Below are 27,566 nucleotides of genomic sequence, written 5' to 3' on the forward strand. Positions count from 1 at the left end.
GAACACTATATTTATGATAGTCATTTTAGTTTGACTATTATAATTGAAAAATTGAGCAAAATGTGGAACATATGGCATATGAGTGTGATTTGAGTATAAAGGGTATTAATGCATTACTTCAACAGGAATTTTAATGATTCACTTAGACAAAAAAACCCCAGCAAATAGCAGGTAGAAATGCATGGCAACCAAAGGGTTATTTAAAAATTAGTGGATTGAAGATGCGAAGCAAGAGAGCTGCTCACATGTAGTTAGCCAGGTTGTGCTCTTTTTGAACGTGCGTGTCGAAGCCATGGGGCACCCGATCAAAGTAATCCTTGCCGATGCCACAGATGAAGCAGTTGGACTAGAATGGAGAAAGGCACATAGATCACACCAACGGGAAACACCACTGAACCAGATTTAGCCATTATATATCTTGCTCTTGGTAACCCAAGAAGTATATGCTTTCCCTAGCTTTATTGTCGGCTTCAGAAGGTCTCACTTATGACTAAGGCAAATTTGAGACCCTCAGTTCCGCATTTATCGTTCATTAACAGCAGTGAACCAACACTACAATAACCCATCGCTTTAAAACTAGCAGCTGGAACATGCTAGATATTGTTACACAGGATATGTGTTTGCTATTGCAGTTCACAGATAGTATTTGGAAGATAATGAAGCCATCAGCATTATCTAAGGGCATCAGTTATCCACACCTGCCCTTTGTTTACAAGACAAAAACATACAAGTAGTGTGCTTTGTAATCTGTTATTGACAGTAGGCAAGGATTACGCTTCCTCACATAAGGACCCTCTCCATATGTCATTAAATTGTACCTGTCACCTACGTCCATGCAGGCCATCTGAAAGCGCATGATGCCCAAAGTTGAACAGTGAGCTTGTCCTGTTTTCACAGCCAGACCACTACACATCACTGGACTATGTTTTACTTGAAGCCAAAAATAACTCATTAAGCCATCCAATGTTTATTAAAATTATATGCTGAAATATGTTGCCACACAGGTGCCCACTAGGGGTTCATTGTCTTCTTGGTTACAGCTGCCTTGCTTTGGTGGAATTACACGGGAAACCAGCTTCCAAATATGTCTTTATTTTATTTTTTGTATGCTGACTACATTTTATATAATAAACGCATGCATGTTCCAGCACACATACACTACAATTTTCTTGTCTTTGTTATTAATGACTGATTACCACTGCAGTCCTCTAAATACACTCTTAAATGTGTTATTATATGTGCATGACATGAAAGTAACAAACATATTTTTATATTAAAACAAATACTTCATAATGGGATAAGAGATGCAAGGGAGGTGAACGACTGACCTCCATATCGTCAACCACACTCTGCAGCTGGTCTCTCAGCTCTCCAAAGGCGTCAATAATGAGACCTGGAAGAGTGATTGCAGTAGATTAGAGAATGCGCCAAGCAAGTGGACCAAGCGTTCATTAAGCAAGAGCAAATTTTGAGCACACTCAGATTGACTGAACAAGTACATGCAGTCTCTCACAGTGTAACAAGCATTCCGTGTCCAAAATGCACTGAAGAAGATTTTAAGGTAGTATGTACATATTTAATTTGCTAATTGTACTCCATTTCTTTCCAACTCTGATGGCGCATGCAAAAATTGCTTGAATCAATCAGTGTTTAAATAAAAATAAGTGTTTTAAATGCATATGCATACATCTTTGGAGCAGTTGAACAATGCATATGTATATATATATATAATCGCAGCTCTTTCTTGTGCTTCAGGTAGATAAAGTGCTCTTAAGCTTCTAACATTCCCTACCACAAAGATGGAAACAATCATATGCAAGGAAATATAAAAGGTTTTGGCAGAAAAAAGGCTTCAATGATTGCTATATTAAACTATTCACCAAGAATTACATCATATACACAAACTTCCATTGATGATAACATTGCCATTCTCTATATTTACATTCACAGTGAGTGTTGATTTAGTTTTTCAGAGGCTGAGGTTGCATTAAATGAGAAACAGTTGGAAGAGGGTCGGTGATGCAAATCCAGGCATCAGCGACTGAGTCAGGATACAGATTTGGGATGAGCTCACCCTGAATGATGGCCAGCAGGATGACAATGACAAAGAAGAAGAAAGTGATGTCGAAGATGATGCGGTACACCTCGTATTCGTCACCGTCTGGAGGCTCGATTTCATCACCTGAAGGGAGGGAAATAATCAGCACGCAAACCTTTAGAGCAGATTGCCTCTCACCACGAATACCTCACAGGCCTCAAATGACATCAGAGAAACCCATATGAATGTGAATGTCTATCAGAGAACGATGTGATGAGAGTGCACTAAATTTGACTGATCATTAAATTAATTATTTTGCAGTGTCGCCATCGCACAGCGCTTAAATGGGACCATCTTATTGCCTTAGGCCATCTTAACTCACAGGCTTTAATTATAATTATAATTCTGGTTGTTTAACATGAAGGGAAAGGAAGATAAAGAGAATTGACGAAATAAGGCCCCATATCTCACAGCAAGGGCCGCATGTGGTTGTCTTAAAAAATATTGTTAAATATGAATTATTTTATTTGAGTGTTGGAACCATGCTTCATCTGCTGCCTGGCTGATGGATTACAGTAGCACTACAGGCTTAGGTTGGTGAGCAATCTTAATTTGTACATTAAGGCCATAAACTTGGTTTGGTTTGGTATCAAGTGACATCAAGTATCAAGTGACATTTGGTTTGGTATCAAGCACAGTGCTTGGATGAGCGTAGAGGTAAAAGAACAAAGGGATCAAAAGTCATAAATGAAGCTTGGCTCTGCAAGAGACAAAAACTGATTTTTATCAGTCGACTTTGTAGATCTAACCTGGTGCCAGACGTCACAAAAGTGGTTAGTTTTCAATCTGCGACTCCGGCACATTACGTAACACAAAGGTGCTGCTACACTTACCGATTCCGCCACCTGCTCTCACGCCTTTGTAGAGGTGGAACACGAAGCACTGAAAAAGGATAGAACAAGAAGTCAGGCCCAACAAACAACTTGCGTGCACTGTCCAGATGGTGCATCGCACTGTCGTAATGCAGGGTAAATTATGTGAAATTTGTCGGAAAAGAAATCAGTTGCGTGCAGAAGTGCAGAGAGGATAGCTCACAACCATCACGTCAGGAAAATTCATCTCGAAGGACAATTCCCACAGTAACAGCCTGTTTTTTACAAGTACTGCAGGTCATTTGGGAATAATAGTGAGCAGTTAGGCAGAGCGGCAAGTGATTTTTTTCTTTTGCAGAACACACTTTTTTCTTCACTAATAGTTATTCAAGGGAATATCCAAAATTGAAATGTTTTTCTCCGACATAAACACTTATAATGTTTCTTAAATGGCACAGTCCAAATGGATGTGCCAAGCAGCACAGCTCCAAGATGAATTTGTCATTTCTTGCTTCAAATATTATTACATACACATAATAACTGTTTGGCAACTTGTAATCATCGATAAATACGTGGAGTTTAACATCTTATAGCAGCACTGGGGCTATGAAAGATGTGTTAATAGAAAAGTATGAAATTAATTTGACCATCTGAGGTCCTTTATTGTGATCCTAAATCTAAATGCATGGGTACTTTTGCATTTTGCATCCACCGAAAACACGACCGCCTTGGCAACAAATTGAGCCTCCGACTTTGTGCTCAACAGCACAAAGCCATAGTCACTGAGTCAATGTGCCAGTTGGCAACTTCTGATGATTGACAGCAAAGAGCAGAATGCATGCAGGAAAATGTGTTTTCTTTCACTGCCTCGCTTGTTGCTATGTTTCTGGATTTATCTGTTTGAGAAGTCTCAGCACATTAAAGTGGCACCAATTTAAAATGACTCTCAGCTTTCAAATTGCAAGGAAATGCTGACAAGCACCATCTTCTGATTTATAAAAAAATAGGCAGGAAATGCATTTCGTGGACACACGCACACATGGGTGCACTTGAAAAGTCCAGTATTTTATAAAATAATTTCCCAATATTGACTCGCTCGCAAAAAGTATTTCGTTTCCAGTGCCCATCCATGGCTTCTTAGGAAAATTCGTTAATTTTATGCGGAATTTCTCTCTATGTTTGCATAATTTTTGTTCATTAATAGTCAATAACATCCTGGTCTGTACTGGGCAAAAATGTTGCCTTTTATTGACTGCACAAAGGAATTTGTGCGGTGCAGCAGCCAAACAGCCTTCTTACAGCCATGTCTATGCACACATCTGCCTCAGGTTAAGTTAAATAATAACAGAGAAACACATTTTTTATACACTTGCACGAGGGAGGGGGGGGGGCGGGGCCATAAGAAGATATGTGAATGAGGCTCAAGTGCCTACAGTAATAAACGCAGTGCAATAAATGACCGATCACACGCAATGTTACAACACCTGTAACATTGGCGCCAAAGGGTCTATGCTAGCACTGTATTTAGTACCACTGCCTTCAAAGAACGACAGATTGTCATGCATATCATTCTGGCTACTTCTGGGTATCCTAATAAGCACAAAATCGTAGCGCACGTGATGCGATGGCACCAGATTGCATGAACACAAAAGCCACAAAAGAGTTGGCACCCACCGTGAGCATGCTGTGACACTTGTGGTCAACCTGGTCGTCCTCTTCCTGGACGTAGAACTTGCGGAAGAAGCTGAACGCTATCACCGTGTAGATGTACACTATGATGGTCAGCAGCATCACTGTCAGCACCAGCTGCAGTGTAATAGGCACCAGTCATCCTCCAAGCTCATCACAATGCCCAATAATTAGTCTCTATGCAGTCACATCATAGTACTGCAGTTATATGCGTACCATATTTACTCGGATCTACGTTAGCTTCAATTGTGAGCCAACACCTCAATTTCGGAAGGTGATAAAAAAATAACATTCGTCAAGTGTAAGCCTGCCAAGATAATACTGCAGTCAAAATGGTGTACTGTTACAATGAATCTCCGACAGTGGATAGTAATGACTACAGTACTATCCTTCCATTGTTTGGTGTTGACATTAACAGCCTACCATTTTACAGTTCTGACCACCATTAATGAAATCATGAAATCTAAGCCAGCCTAGGAGTCATGTAACTTATGTTTTCAAAAAAAGGTGTTGGCCAACATTCAAATAACTGTAGTAAAACATGTCCCTGCCTGAACCCACACCCCCAATCACAAACATTAGAAAAAGAAAGAAAAAAATGCAGATACCTAACCGACGCAAAAGCCACAGGTCCTCCTATGGAGACGTGGGCCAACCTTTCTCAGGAACCTTATTGCTGTTTATAACTTTTATACCACAATCTCCCATAAAAGTATTTACAAAGGAAACCTGACACAAATGTCTCTTGAAAGCATATCTACAGAAACTTTTTCGACTAGTTTTTAGGTGTCATTTAAACAGCTGCTTTTCCTTTAAACAACAATGCAGTTCAACGTAACATGTATCTAATTGCAGTGAAGCCGCAAATTCAGGCGTGGCTTCATGGCAAGCTGGAGCACATTGCTGCGAAGTCACATGGCAATGTTCCCTAGGCACATTTGTGCCTAGCAAATAAACTTTTATGCAGTGGATGCTGGTTTTGTTTTTATTATAATTTTTTGCATAAAATGCTGAAGCACTTACATATTGTGAATTTATAGTCTTGTCAATCCCATTTTTCTGACTTCGTTATTTTGTTTTCTCTTATTATGCTCTCTTTTTTTTCATTTTTCTCTTCATTTCAAGATTTACCTTGCTTTCTTGGTAGGTGTTTATGATTGATTATGTTCAGAAAGCTGGTTCTTCGGTATTCCAATCCCTCATGAGTTTGTTGCTTAGTAATAAATTGAAACCTTGTACTTATATTTCTTGAGCATTTTCGGTGCAGGCCATGCAGGCAAAGATATAGTAATCACACCGCACACCTGTTTGCCATTGTGTGTGACCGACTGCAAGATGGTGCGCAGTGTCTTGAAGCCGACAGCCACGTCCAGCAGGTGGGCCGCAAAGAAGAAGTAGTTCAGGTTGCCCATCACCGAGAATGTGAAGTACCACAGGTTGTACAGGAATGACTGCGCATAAAGGGAAAGCGGCCACATGCCATAAGTGGGGCTGCAATCTGGGAAAGAAATGTGCAGAATTCCAACAGCATTTCCAGGTGTTGAAAGGGCTGCCCGTAACAAATTCTGCCACATATGGCTATCATGTACTTTCTCAAGAGCACTCAGTTTTTCGAGGTACAGTTAGGTCTACTCGTAAAGAAAACACCCAGAGTGTGAGAGAAAGAAAAGCAAAAGAAAGGTGGAGGGGGTAACCAAAAGAAAAGCTCACTTTTCTGTCCTGCATGGGGCAAAAGGGACTTAACAAGATAGGAAGGGAGGAAGGCGAGTTGCAAGATGGAAATCAGTGCACGAAATTCTGAGGCGACAGACATCACTATTGCTGCCTATCTCACAGGCCCATCAATAACAGTGTTTGATGACGGCAGCACACATTGCTATTGCCAACATTTTTAGTAGATGGCATGATGGTGTGACAACTGTGCAATGATGACAATGAAGGTGATGGTGTGGCGACAATGGCAGGCTGACCAAGATGACATGACAACGACAAACTCACAACAGCCTGATGAAGATAGCAGCATGACAACAACGAAATGACTGACAAGAGCATGACAATGGTGGCATGATAATGGCTGTGCACTTGCACCATTTTACTCTAGTCGTTTACTCCATAAAGGCCGCATTGCCACCACCGAAATACGTCATGTATGAAGCGTATACTTCAGGCGGGCTCCTCTCTCACGCTTCCCTCTAGATTTGCTGTGCCATCAAACAGTGCCACTGCAAAGTCCACGTGTGAAACGTGTCTGGATGTAACCAGAAGCAAGACTTCCTTATTATAGACGACGCAGGTTTGATTACACCAAACACAGGATAAATTTTAAATGATTTTTCAGCCCTAAAGAACAGAAGATATACCTTTGTGCTTGCTCAGTCACCCAAGCTGGTGGCATAAAGGTTACATACAAACAAACAAGCCAGGAAGTGTGTGAAGTTCTCGAATAATGCTAATTGCAATAAGACAGAGAGATAGAAGGAATGCAGGGCTGTTAAACACTTAGAAATGTGGTTGGCTACTGTATGCCGGGGAAAAGGAGAAGGGGAATAGAAAGAAGACAGAAAGAGAGGGGGTAGAGAGGCGTGCACGGACAGCAATACAGGGTGAAAGGTGCTCGCACAAGCCGGATATTCTCAAAAAGCACAAAAGTGCCTTAACTTTCTTCTGAGCCAATGATTGGTGGGGACAGTGTTCTGGTATTGTCTGTTCACTCGGAAGACGATCATATAGCTTCCTGAATGCGGACACACACAAAAATTATGGACACAAATTGTGGACAGTGGCACTATAGAGAGTCAATGTTCTCCTCGCAGCCCCAGGCATCACATGCAGGACTGTCAGCCATTCTAATTACTGATGAATAAGCTTTCGCGGAGGCAACTCTCAACAACAACCAACACAGAAGAGATGCAATAAAATTATTACGTAACAGGTTGGAAGTTAGAAGTCACTGAATGAGATGTTTCCTAGAACACTCTACAACCGATTGGAAGTTCGTTTCTTCAAGTTAATGTTTGCAAAGTTGGTTATTCACCTTGACTGATTATGCAATTAGCAGAATACAAAAATAGCATTCCTTGCTCCATTTCATTTATCCTCCTCCAACCATTTGCTTTTAAAATCATGCAAATCCTGCACACTGTGGGAGTCGGTCCAAACGAAGCTCCCCTGAGCTAGCAAGACGAAGCGGTGCAGCTCAACAACAGACACGCAGTGAACTTCAGTGTCAAATGCGCCCTGCAGGGCACAGGCTTACTAACAACATCGACAAATGTGCCCAAGCTGCAGAAAAACACAATACAATGCCACCATGGACAACTGCATCATTCAGACACTATAAAGCACACACATCTCAAGGGGCTAGATGACATTTGACGATCAACATGCTCCGAAACCGAGAAACTCGACTGCACGAGAGTACATGCCGTTCGCGTCAGAAATGTCTGACCCCAACCATGAAAATGGGCAAGAAAGCCAGAGAAAGTTATTCGCTTTATTATGGTGCTTTAAGCACAGTGTACAACCGTGACTTCGAACATTCTTTTGCGCTCAACACAGGTGAAAAGGAATGAGGCACCTTTGCAATACTCACATTATCAGTGATTGTGACTCCAGACTTCCAAATCTGGTATTTCCAGTCCACGTTTGTGATGCTTGAAATAAGAAGAAATAAAGATTTCATCAATTATGTTATCAATGACTAGACCTCAATGACATAATCAATGACATTGCTGACATTTCTAGAAAGTGTAAATTGCCTATTCTGTTTATTTTTGCAGTTCAGAGTCGCGCTAATTCCTAGCTGTCTTTGTATACAGTCTACTTCCATTGATTTGATCCTGATGGGACCAACACAATGAATTAAATTATACGGCGGGTTGAATCAAACTGCAGAAAAGACACCAAATCACACTGCTGATTTTTTGGCAGCATTTTTCTGACTTTAGGACACCCCTGTATCAAACGCGTGCCCACTTACTATTCGTCTAGTGTAGAAAGCCAATGTATAAATGATATAAGGCTCCTGAACAAAGTAGAAATCTACCGTGCAGCCGATTCTTTAGCCAGAAAAATTAGCAGGGGGCTAGTTTTCTAAAGTCAACTTCGCCGCACAATTTTTGAAGTCAACTTTCCCGCAATACGCTGATGTTATGCAGTAAAGCATACAAATGCCTTGAAGGCGGTTTTGGTATCAAGCAATTGCGCCGTGCAGGAAATAACCTCAACAATTTTAATGAAAAAATAAGGTGAACATTAAAATCAACTGAATACCCTAAACAGACTAATCAGACATTGTGAGCTATGTTCTTGAAAACGGTCCTAGGGTGGGCCCGAAATAGGCGTTTTTAAAAGTAGATGATACGCATTCAATGCATTTACTGACCCTGATCTCCACAGAGGCAGATGTTGTCACTAAGGGGGCCGCTATTGGTGTCACCATCGGGGTGAGCAACGCGTGTTCCAACTGGTGGAGTTAGAATTATCTGGCAAAAGCCAAGTTTAGCATCAAAATAATGAATATTTGGGCACATATAAACGCATGGGCACTGGCTGCGAGCTTCGGTTGATATCAAATATAACAAAAAAATCAAATTAACAAGACTCGAATTAACGGAAGTCTATTATATGAGCCTATTTCTTTATTGTTTTTAGTTAGAGTTGTTGAGTTGTTGTTTATAAGCTTTAGGACTGTTACCTGCACTATAATTTTGCCAACTTTTGTGTTTATGTGCATATGTTGGGTTGATTACCTTCACATCTATGAATATTTTTGTGACCTGCCTTCGTCATATGTAAAAACTCAATTCATTGAGGCATTTGAGTTGTTGTAAACTATACAAAAAATATCTCACAAGCTCCCATGTAGACTAGACCGCATAGTAGTAACTCCACAAAATTTTCACACAGGCTCCTGCATGTGCAAAACCGAGAGGCTCAAACAACTAATTTCTGTAAAGGCTATACATAAAGTGGAGTTGAACATGAAATATATACGTTACCCTGAAACATAAAAATACGTGATCGAAAATATTTTTCATTATAGAAAAAAAAAGTTTGACATCATATTTGCTGAGCCGCTTTCCTGGTTCACCTAGCACAGTTTTATCAGACACAATTCTTGTAAACAACATCTGGCAAACCAACTCGTATGGGTATTCGTGCATGTCTCACAGCTATAAACTGTGCATGCGACAAGCATGCAGCTTAAAAAAAAAGAAGTGAAGAAATAATTATCATTTCCTCACACAAAATCAAACATCTGAAGGATGGAACTCCACGTTGAAGCAAAGTCTTTTCAGCTAGAGAATTGTTAGACTTGCCAAAAGACATTTGGTAAAGACCACTATGATCATACCAAAGCCAGCCTACATCAACAGCAAGCAAAGAATAACTAGTCTAAGTGATAGGCATTGAATATGCTGTTACATTTCTCACACAAGTAACATGATCAGCATGAAGTACTGAAAATTTACAGAGGTGTGGTAAGCTTTTGCGGATGTGAATTCTATAATAATAACAGACAAAGAGCTGCCCATTCTAAGATTGATCTAATTTGCAATTTCTGTAACTGACAAAAATAAAGAGGGAGTAGGACGTCAACAATACAGGCATTCACTCAGCTACCCTTTGCTGGAGAAAGTATTACATAGTATAAAATTAGGAAGGGAGTGAGCAAACAATGGATGCCCATAAGATGCACAGCATGACTGAAGACAGTCACTCTGATTTGTTGACTTAAGAAGAGTGCTAGTGCTCAAATCGCATTCGGCACCAATAACCAATGTGGCAATTGTGAGCAAATCATGAGCTATGGCCATTAACACTTGTGAGGAAGCACCATGAGTGTAGCCGTTAGGGTTTACATCACCACAAATGAAGGGGAAATAAACTAGGAAGGAGCATTATGCCATGCAGCCAGGCTTTGCAAACCGACTAGCTGTGAAGCTATTCCCTTTACATTTTCTCTCTCAGAAAGTTGCCTAACATGTGACCATGCTTTGAAGACTTGGTCAAGAGGGCTTGGTTCCTGGTAGGTTTTATTCGACACATACTTGTTGAGATGCTTTGCCAACCGCCCTGTGCACATTTTCTCCCAATATGCTTGAGTAACTTTGGTCGTGTGTTGCAACACATAGGTTTACCATCTTCACTGCAGCATGCAAGTGTGACTGTTGCACCTGATGATATTTTTTTTTTTGGAAAAGCATGCGCTGGAGTACAGCGCTACAAGACACTAAAACTTATTGTGACGTGATCACATGGTGGGCTGGTATTTCTTCAATTTTGTTGCATAGTGTTCACTCGTGGTTCTTTCCTTCCTCTATCTGCATCACTCTATCACATACTTATTGACGTGCAAATTAAACAGTATTCATTTCCTAACCTGTCTCCCTCTACACTCTACGGCAATGCTCCAAGTCTTTTTCTGCCTCTGAAAATGTTGAGCTCACTCAATGTACTATATTTGTCCCTGTACAACCTGCCTCTACATATAACCCACACCTAGAATTACATACACAAAAGAAATCCGAAAGTATAACCTTCTAGCCGCATGCAACAATGCTCAAATATTTGTAAAAGGAGTCTCCATTCATGGATGGAGACTCCTTGGAGGATCCTTGTATCCTTCGCAGTGGCTCCGTTCTCCACCTCTTTAGGGATGCTGATAGTCTGCAACCTTCTGCAGTGTTGTAAAGGATTTCTGTGAAGTGGAGCTCATTGTGATTCGATCGAGTTCAGGTTCACCGGCACCTTGTGCGCTATTCACTAATTGCTAAGCCAGCAGAAACGCAAAATGGTGGCCCGATGAGAATGGGAGACCACAAAAATTAGGTGAAGAAAGCGTCAACACATGGGAATGGAGAGAGTGTTGGGTTCCCTAGGAGATAACGAAGCTTTAAAAGGTGGAAAATTTTGCCTTTAAATGTGGCTTCATGGCAGTGGGCGTCACACTGCCGTGAAGCCACACCATAAGTAGAATATGCACTGCCACGAAGTCACATCTCAAGGAGAAATTAGCATAAAACCTGCGCCCCTACTTTATCGGTAAATTTAGAATTATTGGTGCGGCTGATATGCACAAAAATGCAGTAGTCCAGAGAAGGACAGCCAGCAAGACAAGCAGTGGTAAAATCCAAAGCTGTGACTCAGTCAAGACTTACAAGGGGAACAGGCCGCTGGGTTCGTCCTTTTCTTGAGAGATGGATCCACTCTTGTCCATGCCAAGCACATTGCTCAGGGCCTCGGGGTCGTACGTCTCTGAGTACTTCTGACGCACCTGTTGGAAAAGAGATCAACGCTCATCATAAAGTGGCTTTGTGATATCTTTATTACAATCACTGGAGGCTTGCACGAGCCTCTGTGGCTTGCACCAAAGCCTGTGATTCATCCTTGGTATCTCTTCTGCATTCACACGGAGGAAATGTAGCTTGTCCGCAGCATACAAGCAGTTAACTGCCACTTTTTTCAGCATCACACTTATAAAGCATATAGAATGCCTTATAATGTTGTAGTGCTACCTGTTGGCATTATCCAGAGTAAGACAGAATAATGTCCATAAAGAGAGGCAAACATTTTATAAACACTTACAGGAGAGCAACTTCTTGAAGGGAAATTGGCTTGACTTTCAAATGTGAGAGCTGTTTTTGGTGTGAAATGTATTTTTTTATGGATTTGTACTTAGCCAGACACAAGATATATGTATTTATATGCGACCGATGTCACTCCATGCGTTGAGAGTGGCTCACCGGTTACAATATAGGGTGCTTTTTGAAAGAGAACCGTTCTTACCCTTTTCTTGACGAACTTGTCCCAGTAGTTCACAGGAAAAGATCTGTAATAAACAGTGTGTGAGCTAATGATGATTTGCTGCCTTTTAAGACAGCACAGACTATAAATAACTTTGGACTGCGTAAAACACATGCATGCTTTATGCTGCTGTAGGAGGGACAATAACACAGAAAAACAATGAGTGAACTAGTTTTATGTATACGTGAGTCTGAAGAAACAATACTGCAATGGATGGGAAAACATGCAGTAGAATTTGACTGTCTCAAACGGTCTCCAGCGATTAACAGTCACACTTACATTCCTGTCTCTCAAAATTATCAGCAGCTGTGCAACATTGTCAAGTCTCAGTCATGTTGACCTTCAATATAATTTTCATGTTTTGTCAGGGTTGTGCGGAAATTGCTGCTCTATTTCCACTTATGCTACAAAGGCAAACCATTAATCTATTAATTGAAATCTTTGCATAATTTTCAAGTAAGAGGTTTTTACTAGGCCAATCTATTGTCTTGGGACATGAAATCATGCATTTTTAGGTAGCTTTTTTTGGCTCTTTTGGCTATTTTTGTGGTAAGATGCCCCGACCACCAGTGTACCTAGGCCAATCTATTGCCTTGGGACATGAAATCATGCATTTTTAGGTAGCTTTTTTTGGCTCTTTTGGCTATTTTTGTGGTAAGATGCCCCGACCACCAGTGTACCACTGGTGTTCAGTGGTAGATGGTCAGATTTAGAAAGGAAAACGTTCGTTTCCACTCTCTTGCTCCCTATCTTTCTCTATAGATGGCTCTCTCACGTTTTTGTTCACTCACTCATGTATTCATTCGTGCTATTTGCTTAAATCTTTTTCCTTCTAACCACACCCTGAATACCTATGCATACCTGCCAATCTCTGAACACTAAAATTCGTAAGTGTCCTGCAGATAAGACAAGATGAGGGCTGTGGTGGGGGGGGGGGGGGAGGATGGCATACATTTTTCTTAAGTTTCCCCTGAGCACGCACGTTTCTGTGGAATACCATCGCACTTTATTAATGCTCATTTATTTTTAGACAGAACATGCAAGCATCAACAGCCTTGGAACAGCACAGACTGACAAACAAAACATTGCTTTTAAATCAGAGCATCTTTGCTGTTGCTGACTTGGCCTGCTTCAGGAAATTCTGTTAATAAAGTTGCTCTAGGTGCCACTCTTCCATATACAGCATCTTGCACGGCCAGAAAGAAGCAGTAAAGGTACCATTCACAATATATTTTTTTTCTTCTTGCATGAATTTTTTTTGCAATCTTGCCTCCGGCCCCATCTTTCAACATGTTTACAGAATTCATTTTTTAAGACTTGACACAATATTCGTAAATGCTTAGAACAAGCACGAATTTGTGAACATTACAAAAAAATTTGCGAGAGTTGAAAAGTATACCTGTGTTCTATAAACACTTCCCCTTTCTACCTGATTAAAACTTGCAAAATGGTGGACGAGGCATGAGAGGCAGTAAGATGCTGCTCACTTGGTGCTTATCACAAGCTTGTCCCAACGCGCGCGCACGTCGTCCTCCGCAGGTTCTTCGGTGATATACAGGCCGTCAAACTCCATGGCACGGGCAACTTCTTTTTCTCGCTTGAAGATGGCTAGCGGAACCTGCATGTCAAGGTGGTTGTGCTTTCATCACTCTTCATTCAATTCAATCAATTTTGTTGGTCCCATCAGGGCCAATTGAACGGAAGTTGACTGCACTTGCTAGAAAGATGATAGAAGTGTCCACACACCTTGAGGTGGTAGTAAGCGATGAGCATGCAGAAGGAGACGAGTGAGTGAAACAGGGCCATGAATCGGATTATGGGCTCCAGATAGAAGAGTTTCTCTTCTATGATCACCCACTCCTCCAGTTCCTCTTCGCTGCCTTCAGAGTCGGACAAAGCTTCGGTTGCATTAGCCAGCACTTCGGCCAGACCGCCGCCGGCATCACTATCGCCCTCGTTGTCGCTCAGCGCCCCGGCGGCAGCGGCCACAGCAGAGCCTGCATCGTCGTCGTCACTACTCTCGCCTGTTGAAACCTGCATAGTGAGCAAAGACATACTGATGCTTGACATTGAGCTACCTTTTACATTTAAGAGTTGTGATGCATAGGTGCATATATCTGCAAACACCCGGTGATCGGGAGTCGCAATGATTCCTTTCACTGTGGCTGGCCCAGTTTTTTGCAAAACATTTGGAAAATCAATCCCAACTATTACAGGGTGTCTACCAAGTTGACATTTTCAAATTCCCTGAGTTTTTCAGGCTTTCCCTGAGTGCCTTGGCAAAATTCCCTGAGTGATGCAGAACTATGTTTTAAGTCAAGATGGGCTGAAACCATACTGCGCGATGCTGTCACTTTCTAGTAAGCATATGAAAATAAAAAAAACGACTTACTCTAATTTGAATACGAAGGAGTAAAGTTTATGTTATTCAAAAAGAGAATAGAAGGGAGGGGTTAGTAAAATGCACAGCAAATAAAATGTCTTCGAAAAAAATTGCAAATCGAGTCGGACATTCTGAAATATGAATAAAAAGGAGATGCAACTGATAGCAAGCTCAGTGGTATGAGGCCCGAAGTTTGTCACAATTGAGATTTTCTCTCAACAGCTCGTAAGTCAACCTCAACTGTCCTGACATACTCTCAGCCCATGCACGACGCTTCAGTGTTGTGTTTCACTGCTTTAAAGATTTTATTTTGGTTTGGATGAGGGTCACCTGCATCTCGGCATCAGCCAACACTGTTTTTTGAGCTCAAGCTCCTTCAAAATGGCGGCAGCATGCTTCCTCTCCCGTTCATCCGTCAATGCGTAGGTCCTTTCTGTTCTTGTCCTCCTTCCCCTGCTCGTTCGCCCCAGGGGCCATTGAAGCAACTTCTTGGTCAGTTGCGCAGTCCACGTCTGATTTCTTGAACTACTTAGGGGCCGCGAGGAAGTCCGAAAAATCACCCAATTGAAAAAAATAAATGCATGTCATTTACTGCCCTTAAGGGCTCAAACCACCACAGGCACATTCGAAAACGCTCTGAAGGCCTGTCGGTACACGTATTAGGCATATCAGTGCCTGCACTGTGACAGGAAATACCAGGTGTACGCGTGTATAATTAAGGAATACATTCTGTGTCCCGTGGCAATAGCCCCTTCCCACGCTTGTGCTTCGCTGCAATACTTTTGCATATGCTTCACCAAGCAACATTTCTGTACAGAGGCGAAGCTGACTTTCGGGAACAGGCATTATGCAACGCAGCATGCTTTCCAAGCTTCTAAGCGAATCGCGAGGACCACAAAGGCGGAGTCCATGCCATTGCTGACAGAAGCGAATTCTTTCAATAAAAAACATGGCACCTAATGGCAATAAGCTTCATAGCAAACGTCGAAGCAGCTAGGCCTAGCGTTGCCGCTGTAGTGGCTACGGCTGCCAGCGGATCTGCATGCGAGCTGCCGGTTCGAGGCAGCGAGGTAATCAAAATGGCAGCGGTGGCGGCTTTGATTAATGCAGTTTCGGACCTGTGGTCACGGCAGAACATCTGAAAAATCGGATGGCGAAGAGTTCTTGCGTCCGAAATTTCAGACGTTCTGATACACTGACTATATGAGGTACGTGGTAGTGCTGTGAAGCCGTCCAAATTGTCGGGAATCCGGAAAGTCGGTCGTTGACGGTACGCTGCCAACTACTCCAGTCGACGACAGGGCGTCAAAGTCGATTCATTATGATTCCTGTGTTACTCGAGCCAGCATTACCGCAACTTTCGACCCTTTATAATATTACGGCTAATCTTCCCTGATAGAAGCACAAATTCTCTGAGTTTTCTCTGAGTTTTTCCAGACTACTGAAAATCCCTGAGAAGTGCCGGTTTTCCTGATTTTCCCGGTTGGTAGACACCCTGTATTATGTTGCAGTCATGCTGAAGCATCCCGCATTCAGTAAAACGTCCAAGGCAGGGTATGCTTTTATTAACACCTTTTTATTAACACGTTTTTCGTCAGTACCTAGTTCCCCCAAAAATTGGGGCAGAATATCCCCACTGGGAAATGGTCCTACAGTGCATAGCATTATATGGAATCATTACTTATAAAGCTTATATTCTATCCTTAAAACCAAGACTGCCATATCTTGGGGGTAAGCAACTCCAAGGAATACCACGCACACTATGACGATCTCCCCAATAAATTCGTTTTTGCCACCAATCTTGTGCTTAGTAAATGAAAGAAATTTTGTTGTGCTTTTTAGAGCGCCTCCCTTAGCTGGTCATTCCTGCATTGAGCGTCGGCATCCCTTGGAATAACTGAGTGAACAAGCACAGCGACGGATGAAAGAGCAAATGCAGAGTGCGGTGGGAGATGAAGGACGGCGACAGTGAAGAGAACACAAGAAAGAAAGCGGAGGAAGAGAGAATCGCAGAATGGCGAGGAGGATAGCGGAGTGCCACTCGAGATGTGCTCTACGGTGGCGACCAGGCAGGTGGCAAGTGAGTTCACCAATACCTTATATGAAAACAAAGCACTGGCGTGGGCTGCGGACCCACCGTGTCACCACTGCTGGAGAATGCGCTCTGCGCGAGCGACGTGTTCCTGTGTTCACGCTTTCTTTCTAAACAATGAGCAGCGCAACGAGTAGAAACGCTTCGTCTGCCTCTGTTGACAAACGAACTGACTCAGCGGAGGCTCAGTACCGCCGCCTTGAGGACCCTGTCATTCAGAATAAAATTCTTTGCCACAATATACAGCGAATTCTAAACAGTTAAACAGCTGCACTCAAAATTTGCATTAAGGAGTATCGTTGAATCATCGCTGAATTTGCTCTTGCCTGATTTGCCAGCCAACACGCTCACTTGCGTTCCAACGTGCCCTCTTTGGAAGCTTGCATTTTCTGGATGTACCTTGCCCTCACAAGCTCTCACTTGCATTCTAACTGGGCCTTGCTAGGCCAAATGGAAATGTGCCAAATGCCTCAACGCGCTTGCTTGCCCACGAGAAATTTATTGTGCCGCTTGTCGATACCTGCGTCCGTGCTGTGAGGGCATGAATATCAGGCTCCTGTACTAGGCACTGCGTGTTCAACTCCTGCTTTTGGACAATTTTAAAGGTGTTTGTCATATTACCTAAACCACATTTTCGTTAAAATGACGCGTTTACGAAGTCGCGATGCATTTGAAGCCAAAAGGACAAAGATTAGGAAAAGCCATACATACTAACCAAAATTCCCATATTAGCTGAACCACCCGGCTTGCGGCTACCGTGAAAAGCCCCGCCAGAGAGCGGGCAGCCAGTGGACTGTGTCTCCATGCTCTTCACTGTAGCAGCGCGCCGGCTGCCCGTTGCAAGGTGACGTAAGCAGAACGTCGCCTCAAGGGGCATGCCTTTGTGCTCACTGCAGCTTCCCAGTTTCGGTTTCATGTGACAGCCAAAATTTATCATGCCCCAGTTCCGGGGGTCATCCCATTTTGCAAGATCCAAAAGTTCATATGGCTTGCACGGAAACTTCGCTTCAATTTTTTCTGATTACGATGAGCCTGCTGAAACTAAAAGTTTAAAAGTTCGATATTGGATTTTTGTTAGTTAGCAAGCAATTACCACATATGATCTGTCACCCCGTGGTAGGCATCTCTGATGGTATGTCTCTGAAGGTACTACCCTTTTATTGCAGAACAGCCTTTCTTAAGTATTACTTAAAGTCCTTGTAGAAACACCAGGCATAATAAAATATAAATACTAGTCATGGAAATAAAGGTAAATGACACAAAGGCTTAGGTCATTTCCACAAACTTTAGCAAACGGGATCTCACCTAAGCACACCCTCCATGATAAATAATACAGCAACCATTCACCAAATAAACAAGGGCTCTCAGTACAGTACAGAGGATAATTCCTACGGTAGTACAACACACCATGACCTGAAAAATTTAATGCCACAAGCACTCTTAGAGGCCAAGTGCTACAAAATTTAACTTTGGCTGATTTGGCTATAAATGAGTAGCACACTACTGGACTTATCCCGGCAAAGTTGCAGGGTTGATAATTGTGCAAAAATCTGGATTAGCAACATTTATTATAGCACCTCAGCAAACAGCGTGTACGTCTGGCAGCTAGCCGATATGGTGCAACTCCCGGCTCGTCAGTTCCGAGACTTTTCTGTGAGCCACATGGGCAGTCCCTGCTGTCACCTTATTTCATAGGTCATGCTGAGAAGCTGTGCTGGCTTCCAATGTTCTAAGTAACGCGTCACTTCTGGCAAGCGGTAACAGTGACATCTTTTTCTAGTTTCCGTATCATAAACATTTGCTTTTCCAAGCCTTTCACGACGCAGTCACTCAAATTTCAAACATAAAATTTTGCCCAGAGGGTGTTCTACTGCATATGGGCACTACCTAAAACTATAATTCTTGTGTGGCTCAAAATTTCGTTGCAGTTGGTCTTTAATAGCATTCCCACCAAAGGACAGCGTGAAACATTACCTTGTAGAAGAGGAGAATGCAATTGATGAAGAAAGCTAGCACGAGTGCGATGTACTTCATGTTGTAGAAGTTGCGGGCCAGGAAGCTCTGCAAGACAGAAGGGAACACCAGGAAACTCAATCAGTTTGCAAAAATCTCACCAAAAATACAAGTGGCATCTCTTTATTCTTTAGCCGTCAATCCAGTTCAAATTGTTGTACTTGTCTGATTCATCAAATTCAACTGCATGCTATTTTTTCGTTTCAGCTGTGCAGCAGGCAAGGTTTATTTCACATTGTGGTACCAAACATCACCTATCTGCAACTCTCACTTTGACTGCTTTTACAGCGTCACAAATAAGAAATCCATTCAACAATCAACTTCAGTTTCCGTTGTCAGGGGAGCAAAGTTTTGATAAGCGTCGTGCGAGTGCTTTCACAGTGTTCTGCAGTTCTCAAACACTTGAGACACTGCGCGCAAACACTGTTGGATCTTTATATAGCTAGCACGGATGTACACTAGACTTCCGGTAATTCAACTTCAGTTAACTCCAATTTTTCAGTTAATTCGATCCCCACCAAGCACATGCATATCTAGGTGCCCCGACATTCGTTATTTCAATCCTAAGATTAGCCTTCGATGAATAATTCAAACTTAACCAGTCAGCAGGTGTGAGCCTGATCCAAGGGTGACACCAATAGCAACCCCATTAGTGTCTGCATCAGCAGAGCTTAAGGGACAGTGAATGGTTTTAACATGCATCATCGCCTGTCAAAAAACCTTATTTTCAGCCTGCCTATGATTATTTTCAAGCATAACTATTTAGCTCACAATGTCTGATTGCGGTATTTACCCGATTCTAATGCGCACCTCTTCTTTTTCGAGGAAATTGGGCTTAAGATTGCCTGCACTGTGCACTCTGATAGATGCCTTTCTGCATTTGATTTGATTTGATGTTTATTTCTTTCAAATGAAAGGCGAAGCTAAGGCAAAAGGCGGTTGACCTGACTGGGCTTTGGCTCCCTGTTACATGCAGCAGCAGACACATGCAGTGCATATATAACAATAAAATATGCGTGTAAATCAAGTACACAACTTGATATAAAATAACAGATAATACATTGGTTCTGTACATAGGCAACAAATATGACAATGCACCAATACAATAAGTGAATATTTGTATACATAGAAAATATCACAAAGAAACTTGTCCTACACCGTGTACAATAATACTACAGTAAGTACAACTACAGGGGAGGACACAAGTTGGGCACTATGTAGGATATTCATTCAAATATTGCTTGATATTATTTTTGAACACCTTTGCTGAAGTCAAGCATTCCATATTGTATGATTTACCGCATCACACTAATCTATTGATGCGAACCAGACTCAAAAAACTGTGCGAAGAAGTTGACTTTGGGAAACCAGCCACGAGTGTGCAACACATATTAGCCCGTTGCCCATTTTTCTTGCTAAAATATCGGGCACGCTTTAGATTTCTACTCTGTGTAGGAGCTTTGATGTCATCATTTTCCTTGGGGCAGGTCAAGTCCACAAAGACACGGATGGTGAAAAGAAGACAAACAAAGCACCTTGTTTGTCTTCTTTTTGCCGTCCATGTCTTTGTGCGCTTGACCAGCCTTAAGGAAAATGATGCCGTACCAACTAGCTCAGATCCACACCTGTTCCGTATAAGCTTTAAAGTTATTTCTACGTTACTCTTCTACTTTGTAGACATAGAAAGCGGGCATGCATTTGATTCGGGGACATGTTAGAATCTGAAAAATACTGCCAAATGAATCAGTGGTGCATTTTGGGTTTTTTTCTCCATCTTAATTGATTTGATTGACCGAATAATTAGATCAGTTTCGTCAGTCCTGTCATGGTCAAATTAACGGAAGTTGACGGTAGTAAATGAGTGGATATATAACAGAGTGGATATATAGCAGAGTGAATCTAAATCGTTTCTCACCGGTATTCACATATCGTGAATATATGCTTAAAATGAATATCAGATATAATAAGTAGGGCTATATGAATACCCAAATATTACCGTATCAAATAGCGAACATCTGAATAATTCAATTCATGAATCAAATATCTACTATTCGATTTTTTGAATAGCAGCTTTGCCTCTGGCCTGCTACTTTGAAGGGGAAATGGAGGAGAAGGAAAAGGAGAGAGAGTGTGGAGGATGATGATAGTGTGCAGTGAACTAAATACTACACATGTAATATGCATACATGTTCTGTGCACACCTCACCCATGTCACAGTAGCGTGGCAACTGTCATATACCACTATAAAACAGTACCAGGGGGCATAGGCAGCGAAAAGAAAAAAAAACAGGACGGTGTGCTACCATATCTGCCTACTGCCTGGAGGTGAGACCACTCTCCATTATAAATGTCAAAGAGCATTCACCTTGCTCTCAGTACACTTTGACTGCTCTTCCATGGCCCTAGAATCTAATCCAGACAATGTGGCATTATGTGTCTGTCATTCCCTGCTGCAACCAGGGCAGTCGCAGAGGTTGTGAGACTGTCTCTGGAGTGTCCCATTCCTGACAGTTTGGGTCACTTTTTATGCCTGTCTTGTGAAGACAACGTCATGTGAATGCTACCCTGAGTCTCAGTCTCTGTAGTAAAGTCGTACGGTCTCACTTTACTTTTGATGGAATTCTGAATGTTATGTCTAGGTCAGAAAGGCAATTTTGTCGAGGATTGGGATTAGCCCGATGCAAACTGAAGGCTCTCAGTACTGCATTAGAAAGCAGTGCCATAATGTCCTGTCTAGACCGGGCAATGGTTACTGATTTGGATTCCTTATGTGCAAGCTTTACTTTTGTATCTGCCGATTCATTGCCAAGGATTCCAGAATGTCTGGGTATCCACTGAAACACTGTCATGTGACCTTTTGCCTGTGGTTTTACATCCAACAGAGCTATGTCTACAATGAGTTGGCTGTTCTCTTCTCTGTTCAATAGATGTCCAACTCCTTGCAAAGCTTAGAATCTGAAAATATTGCCCCCAGCCCTGGTATCTTTATATACAAATGAGCCATAATGCCTCACGTATAGCTGTTCCTTCCGCTGACGTTGAAGAGGTTGCGTGCGTGATCCTGAAGAGTTTATGCAAAACTGCTGGTGTTGCAGAAAACTGTGTGGTAGAGCACTGTCCAAACACAAGAAATGTAAGACAAAGTGAGGTGTTCAAAAGAGGTTGTTAGCATTACTGACTGTTTTCCTATTTCTGGAACAAACAGGATGACCTGCGGATATGTCATAGCCCGCAGTCCTTTGGAATTAGGAAAAGTTAACAAGCACATGGATTTGCTGTTGCGAAAATATTGCCTTGAGGAAACTTGAGTCTGGCCGTGCTTGAAGAATGTTTCGCAGGTGGTGACTCTAGCGCTAGGCAGTATATCGGACATATACGCAGAGCAGCTCTTTAGCAAAGCAAATACTGGCTGGGCATGATTGGGCCTCGGCAACCATTTCTCAAACTGATGTACTGTAGGGAAGTCTGTGACAGTGCCTCAGTGCTTGAGCTTGTCTGCTCTCCAGCATGCGAATTGCAGAAAGATGTATTCCTGAAAAGATTAGTGCACTGTACCGCATATAGCCAACATAGAGTGACAGTACGGCTGCATCATAGACGTTTCAAGTACTCCCCGCGATTTCCCAGCCATAAGTCACAGGATGTTGGTTAAAATGTTAAACAGCTTTTTCTTCAGTATTGAGATGTGTCTGGTCATGGAAAAATCTTCATCTACAGTCATGCCAAGAAACTTGCGGTGGGTGACCGTCAGCAAATTGTGCCCCACTGATCGTCCCGCAGGTTAGTCAAACAATCCATCAGGTCAAATTGAACATACATTAAGCCGTGGTGGATCTTGATGTGTGGTTAAGAGCTTTGCCATGTTTATGGAGCCTGTATCACAAGCAAAGATGCAGTGTTCATAAGAACAGAGCATTAATATTTAACGTCAGGATATCTAACTTTGTCGCTTAGATTTATTCTCTGCTGTAGTATTGTTCACAGGAAACATGCAGCCAGCAACAAGCTCAAACATTCTTTAACTTTATTGTTAACAGAAAACTTTGTTAGGCCTCTTTAATCCAAAAAAATAAAGGGTAGAGTTCTTTCGTGCGTAAGTAGCGGTCGCACCACTTACCACAATCTTTTGCCCGTACTCGCTCAAGTCGATGGCGGCAACTGGTGGCGCCTCGGTTGGCTTGGGTGGCTCTACCGCTGCCATCTGGGGTGCCATCATCATGGCCGCCATCTCTGGTGTTGGCATTGCAGCACGCTTAACATCCCTGTGTGACGTGCCAAACAAAGAACCACCACACAGACAACCTTCAATGTCTACACACTCATACGTACGCTAATGCGCGCTGCACGGAATGTTGTGTAACTGAGGGATATGGGTACACACCCATATCCTCTACACACTCTATATCCCTATGTCCCTATATTCCTACGTCCCTATATACCCCATATCCCTTTGCACACTCATATCCCTCTCCACAACTCCCCTGGCTTAATTTCTGGCTCAGTTGTGCCCAGTTATTGGACAGAGGTGACATACCACAGTGTAGTCTGTTTACTACAAAATGTTTGGAAGCAATATTGACCCATCTAAACCAGAGTAAACCAGAAACACAGTGATAGATCATCCATGATGATGCTAGACGAGAAACAGATTTTCTCAGTAATGGAATGGGTTACTGTCTGTCATTGTTATGGGGAGACTTAATGTGCTCCATGTTTCACCTAACAATTGCAGGCAGAGCCACCATTCATCTTATTACAAGAACTTTTTTTGGTCCTGTATCAATGCAGATGATGTATTTGTGACTTATTTCAGACAAAACATGCTTATTTCATGAGTTCTTACAGAAAACTTTAACTGAACGTGGCTTTTTGTGTCCCCGTTTCAATCATGGCATGACCTATTCTAGTCCACATTCAAAAACGTCAATTAGTATTCAGATGAAAAGTAACCTATTTCATACAGCAAAACAAATCTGTTTTAAAAAGAGAGTGCAATAAAAGTTGCTAGTTTAAAGGGACACTAAAGGTTACCAGAAAGTCAAGTTAAAGTGATAAAGCAATGCTCTAGAATGTCTAAGGCGTCAATATAATCGCAAACAGAGCTTTAGTAACTGAGAAATCGAGGTAAATGCATGACACTATTTGAGACCCCCCAGCGACATTCCGGTACTAGCTCGATGACGAAAGCACTCCTCATCATAATTTATGTCACTATTACTCAACTACTCGTATCAAAAAGATAATTTCATTAGATTATAAGACGGAAGAAAATGCTACTTGTCAACTTCTATTGGATTCTAAGAAAAAATAACATTTTGACGTTACCCTTGAATAGTATGGGTGATCGAAAGATTTCGTTTTCGCTCGACTCTGCACGCTCGACTTTGCGCCGCGCGCGCTTTGGAGTTTCAGTTGTTTCTTTATCGCGTTGTGCTGCGGTGGTCCTGCTGGCTCGCGAAACTAGCATTTGGAACAAGCAGCGAGAATGCCACGTCCATGTGATGTCCTGGGATGCGCGAACGGTCCGCGGAACTTGGCCAAGGGCAGTTGCAGCGGCGAATCCGATGTTACTTATCACTGTGTGCCAACGACTGAACCTCTCCGTTCGAAGTGGTTAAGTGCCGTACCTCTGCCACAGCGCGCTGACAAAGAGCCGAGAAATCACGTAGTGTGCTCGTTGCACTTTCCTGCAGAGGATTACGAGTTCAACGCCGACTTACTGAAGTCGCGTGAAGTGCCTTTCAAAGCAGGCCATCGCCGTAGTAGTACGCAACAACGCCAGCAGCGCGAGCCCTCAACAGCAGGTCACGTTCATCAGTGCTTAAATCGCTGAACTCGAGCCCAGCGTCGCAAGCTAATGTGTCGTTGTCAGGGTCATCCATTGCAACGAGCGTCGAAGTTGGCGTCATAAATAAAGAACCAGCTTATCGTCGTGCGCCTTCCCTTCCGCTAGCCACCACAGTTCCACTTTCGCGCTACTGTCGGCTCTGTCTTGGCTCTGTTTCTGGCCGCGCGTTTGCATTTTGTGCAGAAAAGCCGTAGCGCCATCTGCGGGAGTCGTTTTACCCACCGACGGCGCAACGTCACTATGAGACCATGACGTCAATACTCCTCGATAGGAGGGCGGGTGATTTGAACTGCGCTAGAGGTACGCAGACGCTTCAGAACGCATTTTCTCTTAAAGTAAGTCTCTTCTTCACACGAAACAAGCGTTTCCAGGCTTCTGGGATTGTATTTCAACAGTCCAGGTTGACTTAATATTAACCTTTAGTGTCCCTTTAAGGTTGTTCTAGCAATGTAGTTGGTTTGTGCAGGAGCTTCACGATAAAAATGTGCTATGAAAAATCACATGTGCTCACCCATCCATAGTAGCCTGGCCAGCATCCTTGGTCTTGACGTCACCATCCAGGACCGTTGTCTAAAAGAGTTGATGTAATTTTTAATTTTTTTAATATTTGGGGTTTTACGTGCCAAAACCACTTTCTGATTATGAGGCACGCCGTAGTGGAGGACTCCGGAAATTTCGACCACCTGGGGTTCTTTAACGTGCACCTAAATCTAAGCACACGGGTGTTTTCGCATTTCGCCCCCATCGAAATGCGGCCGCCGTGGCCGGGATTCGATTCCGCGACCTCGTGCTCAGCAGCCCAACACCATAGCCACTGAGCAACCACGGCGGGTAAGAGTTGATGTACAAGATAGGTGAAAAGATAGTACACTACTCTGACTTCACGCTGAATGAAAAGCTTGTAGACATATACTTTTCATCAAATGAAAATAAATGAACAAGAAAATGTCCTCCCAACAACAACAATAAAAAAAATGAAGGCCCTCAAACTTTGAGCCAAAAGTGTAAAGTACGATGGTTCAATAATTCTGTTGGCCACTGGTTTTTGTCAAAAAGCAGAAACTTATTCAAGTGACACCATTTTATCATGACTGATGATAAAATACAATGCATGCCGTGCAAGCGTGGACCCAGGGTAGCCTGTGGGAGAGGGGGGGTGCTGAGGGGGGAGGGTTCAGTGATGTTCATGAGATGGGGTCTCAGGAAATGACAGGAAACCTCTAAAGAAATTTTAAATGCACATATAATGCTCTGCTCCCAAAATCATAACATACCCAGAGTTTTTTTTTATGCGGGTGCATCATTGTTAAGGTGAAGTGATGTGTCAGATGCAGAAACAGTACCGGCATTGTAAACTTAATTGGAGAAGAGAAAAAGAGTAAAAGCAGTTTAATGCCACCCGGGAAAGTGTCGGCAAACCATCTCCCTTGTCCTTAATTACAACAGCGTTACCCACAAAAAGTTACGAACACTACGTTTTAAAAGAATGGGTACATTCATTTTGCTTACCCTTCATGCTTACCAGCAAGCACACCCTACCTCGAGTGCAACAGTACTCTAGAAACAAGGATGTTTTGGTTGAAAAACACTTTGCAGGTCAGCCAAACAGCGGTCCAATATGTCCTGAGGAGGGGGGGGGGGGGGAGACCTGATGTTATACAACATCACCTGCATCCACCTGTGATGTTGTGTACCTTCATTTGACACTGCATGTTTGAAAATAAACAACCACCAGCCAGTTCCCCTCTTGGTACTTCCTCAATGCCAGCTCCAATATTCTGTTACCTGTGCGTCTGGCGGAAGGCCATCCGGCAGCTCTCCGTCGGGTGAACCCTTCTCGTGCGGCGAACCCTTGCTGGTCTCCTCGTCGGTGGTCTGGTCGGCATCATCCATGCTCGACTGGGGGCTCAGTGTGGACTTTGGAGGTTGCACATAGTACCTGGCAAAGGAGAGATGTGAATTGTGCACGCAGAATAATGTCAGGCTGTCATTCCAACAATTGTGCAGCAAGAACGTTGGCATGGCCTATTTTTCATGCAAATCGCACAATGATGCAGCATACAAGAATGAAACAAAGTGATATACTGCAAAATAAGGTTTAATAATATGACTTGCTCCTCTAGAGATATGCTGTACTTTTTCACATGTGCACACTTATAACAAAGGTCATTAGAGAACAAAGAGATAGTGCAATCTAATTAGGTGTATTAAGTTTATCAAGTGTAAGTGCATGTAACAACAATTGTATCATGATACAATGTTAAACCATGATTCTCGCACATGCAACAAGAAATTGCTACTATTTGGCACAGTGAATGCTTTCAGCAATAAAAAAAAAAGCTATAGAAACAACTTTACCGTAGGTTTTTTTTTTCTGAATCACATTTGAACAATATCACTGCATTTCTTGCACATTGTAATGCATATATGCTGTTCATTCCATGTACAATTGACGTCCAACCTCTCTACCAAACCCACAAGACGTACCAACGGCATCCTTATCTAACAGGTGCAGGCTTTGCAATGTCAACATCAACAAAACAGGCCAGTGTAGAACACAAAAGTCGCTGCCTTTTTAGCTGTTTTACGGCCAAGATATGCCTAAAGCAAGTTTTTGAGAGATATCACAGCAGCACCCCTTATCACACTGGAATACTCACATGCTACTTGAACTTTATTGTTCTTGCTACTCACTGCGTCATATGTTTTCTTTACTAATACTGCTTATAGTTCTTGTAACCAACTCACCTCTTAATGTCACTGGCCTTGAGATGCATTTAAACATGCACATAAATCTAAAGTACAGGAGCACTCCGAATTTC

General features: G+C 42.5%; 1 protein-coding gene across 2 annotated transcripts in view; it reads right to left on the reverse strand.

Annotated features, from left to right (window-relative positions):
* RyR (Ryanodine receptor) overlaps window positions 1-27,566 on the reverse strand; it is a 313,565-nt gene that overhangs the window by 9,379 nt on the left and 276,620 nt on the right. For both annotated transcript variants that reach the window (XM_075673606.1, XM_075673605.1), the window contains exons 112-126: window positions 26,530-26,683; window positions 25,256-25,314; window positions 23,014-23,158; window positions 18,858-18,944; window positions 14,155-14,442; window positions 13,896-14,026; window positions 12,391-12,433; window positions 11,763-11,878; window positions 8,192-8,252; window positions 5,904-6,050; window positions 4,585-4,716; window positions 2,932-2,980; window positions 2,075-2,182; window positions 1,329-1,393; window positions 246-346 (exon numbers count right to left, since the gene is read on the reverse strand). In XM_075673606.1, the coding sequence (XP_075529721.1) occupies window positions 246-346; window positions 1,329-1,393; window positions 2,075-2,182; window positions 2,932-2,980; window positions 4,585-4,716; window positions 5,904-6,050; window positions 8,192-8,252; window positions 11,763-11,878; window positions 12,391-12,433; window positions 13,896-14,026; window positions 14,155-14,442; window positions 18,858-18,944; window positions 23,014-23,158; window positions 25,256-25,314; window positions 26,530-26,683 (1,686 nt within the window). The remainder of the gene's footprint in view (window positions 1-245; window positions 347-1,328; window positions 1,394-2,074; window positions 2,183-2,931; window positions 2,981-4,584; window positions 4,717-5,903; window positions 6,051-8,191; window positions 8,253-11,762; window positions 11,879-12,390; window positions 12,434-13,895; window positions 14,027-14,154; window positions 14,443-18,857; window positions 18,945-23,013; window positions 23,159-25,255; window positions 25,315-26,529; window positions 26,684-27,566) is intronic.

Source organism: Dermacentor variabilis, chromosome 11, assembly GCF_050947875.1.
Source record: "Dermacentor variabilis isolate Ectoservices chromosome 11, ASM5094787v1, whole genome shotgun sequence".
Taxonomy (NCBI): domain Eukaryota; kingdom Metazoa; phylum Arthropoda; class Arachnida; order Ixodida; family Ixodidae; genus Dermacentor; species Dermacentor variabilis.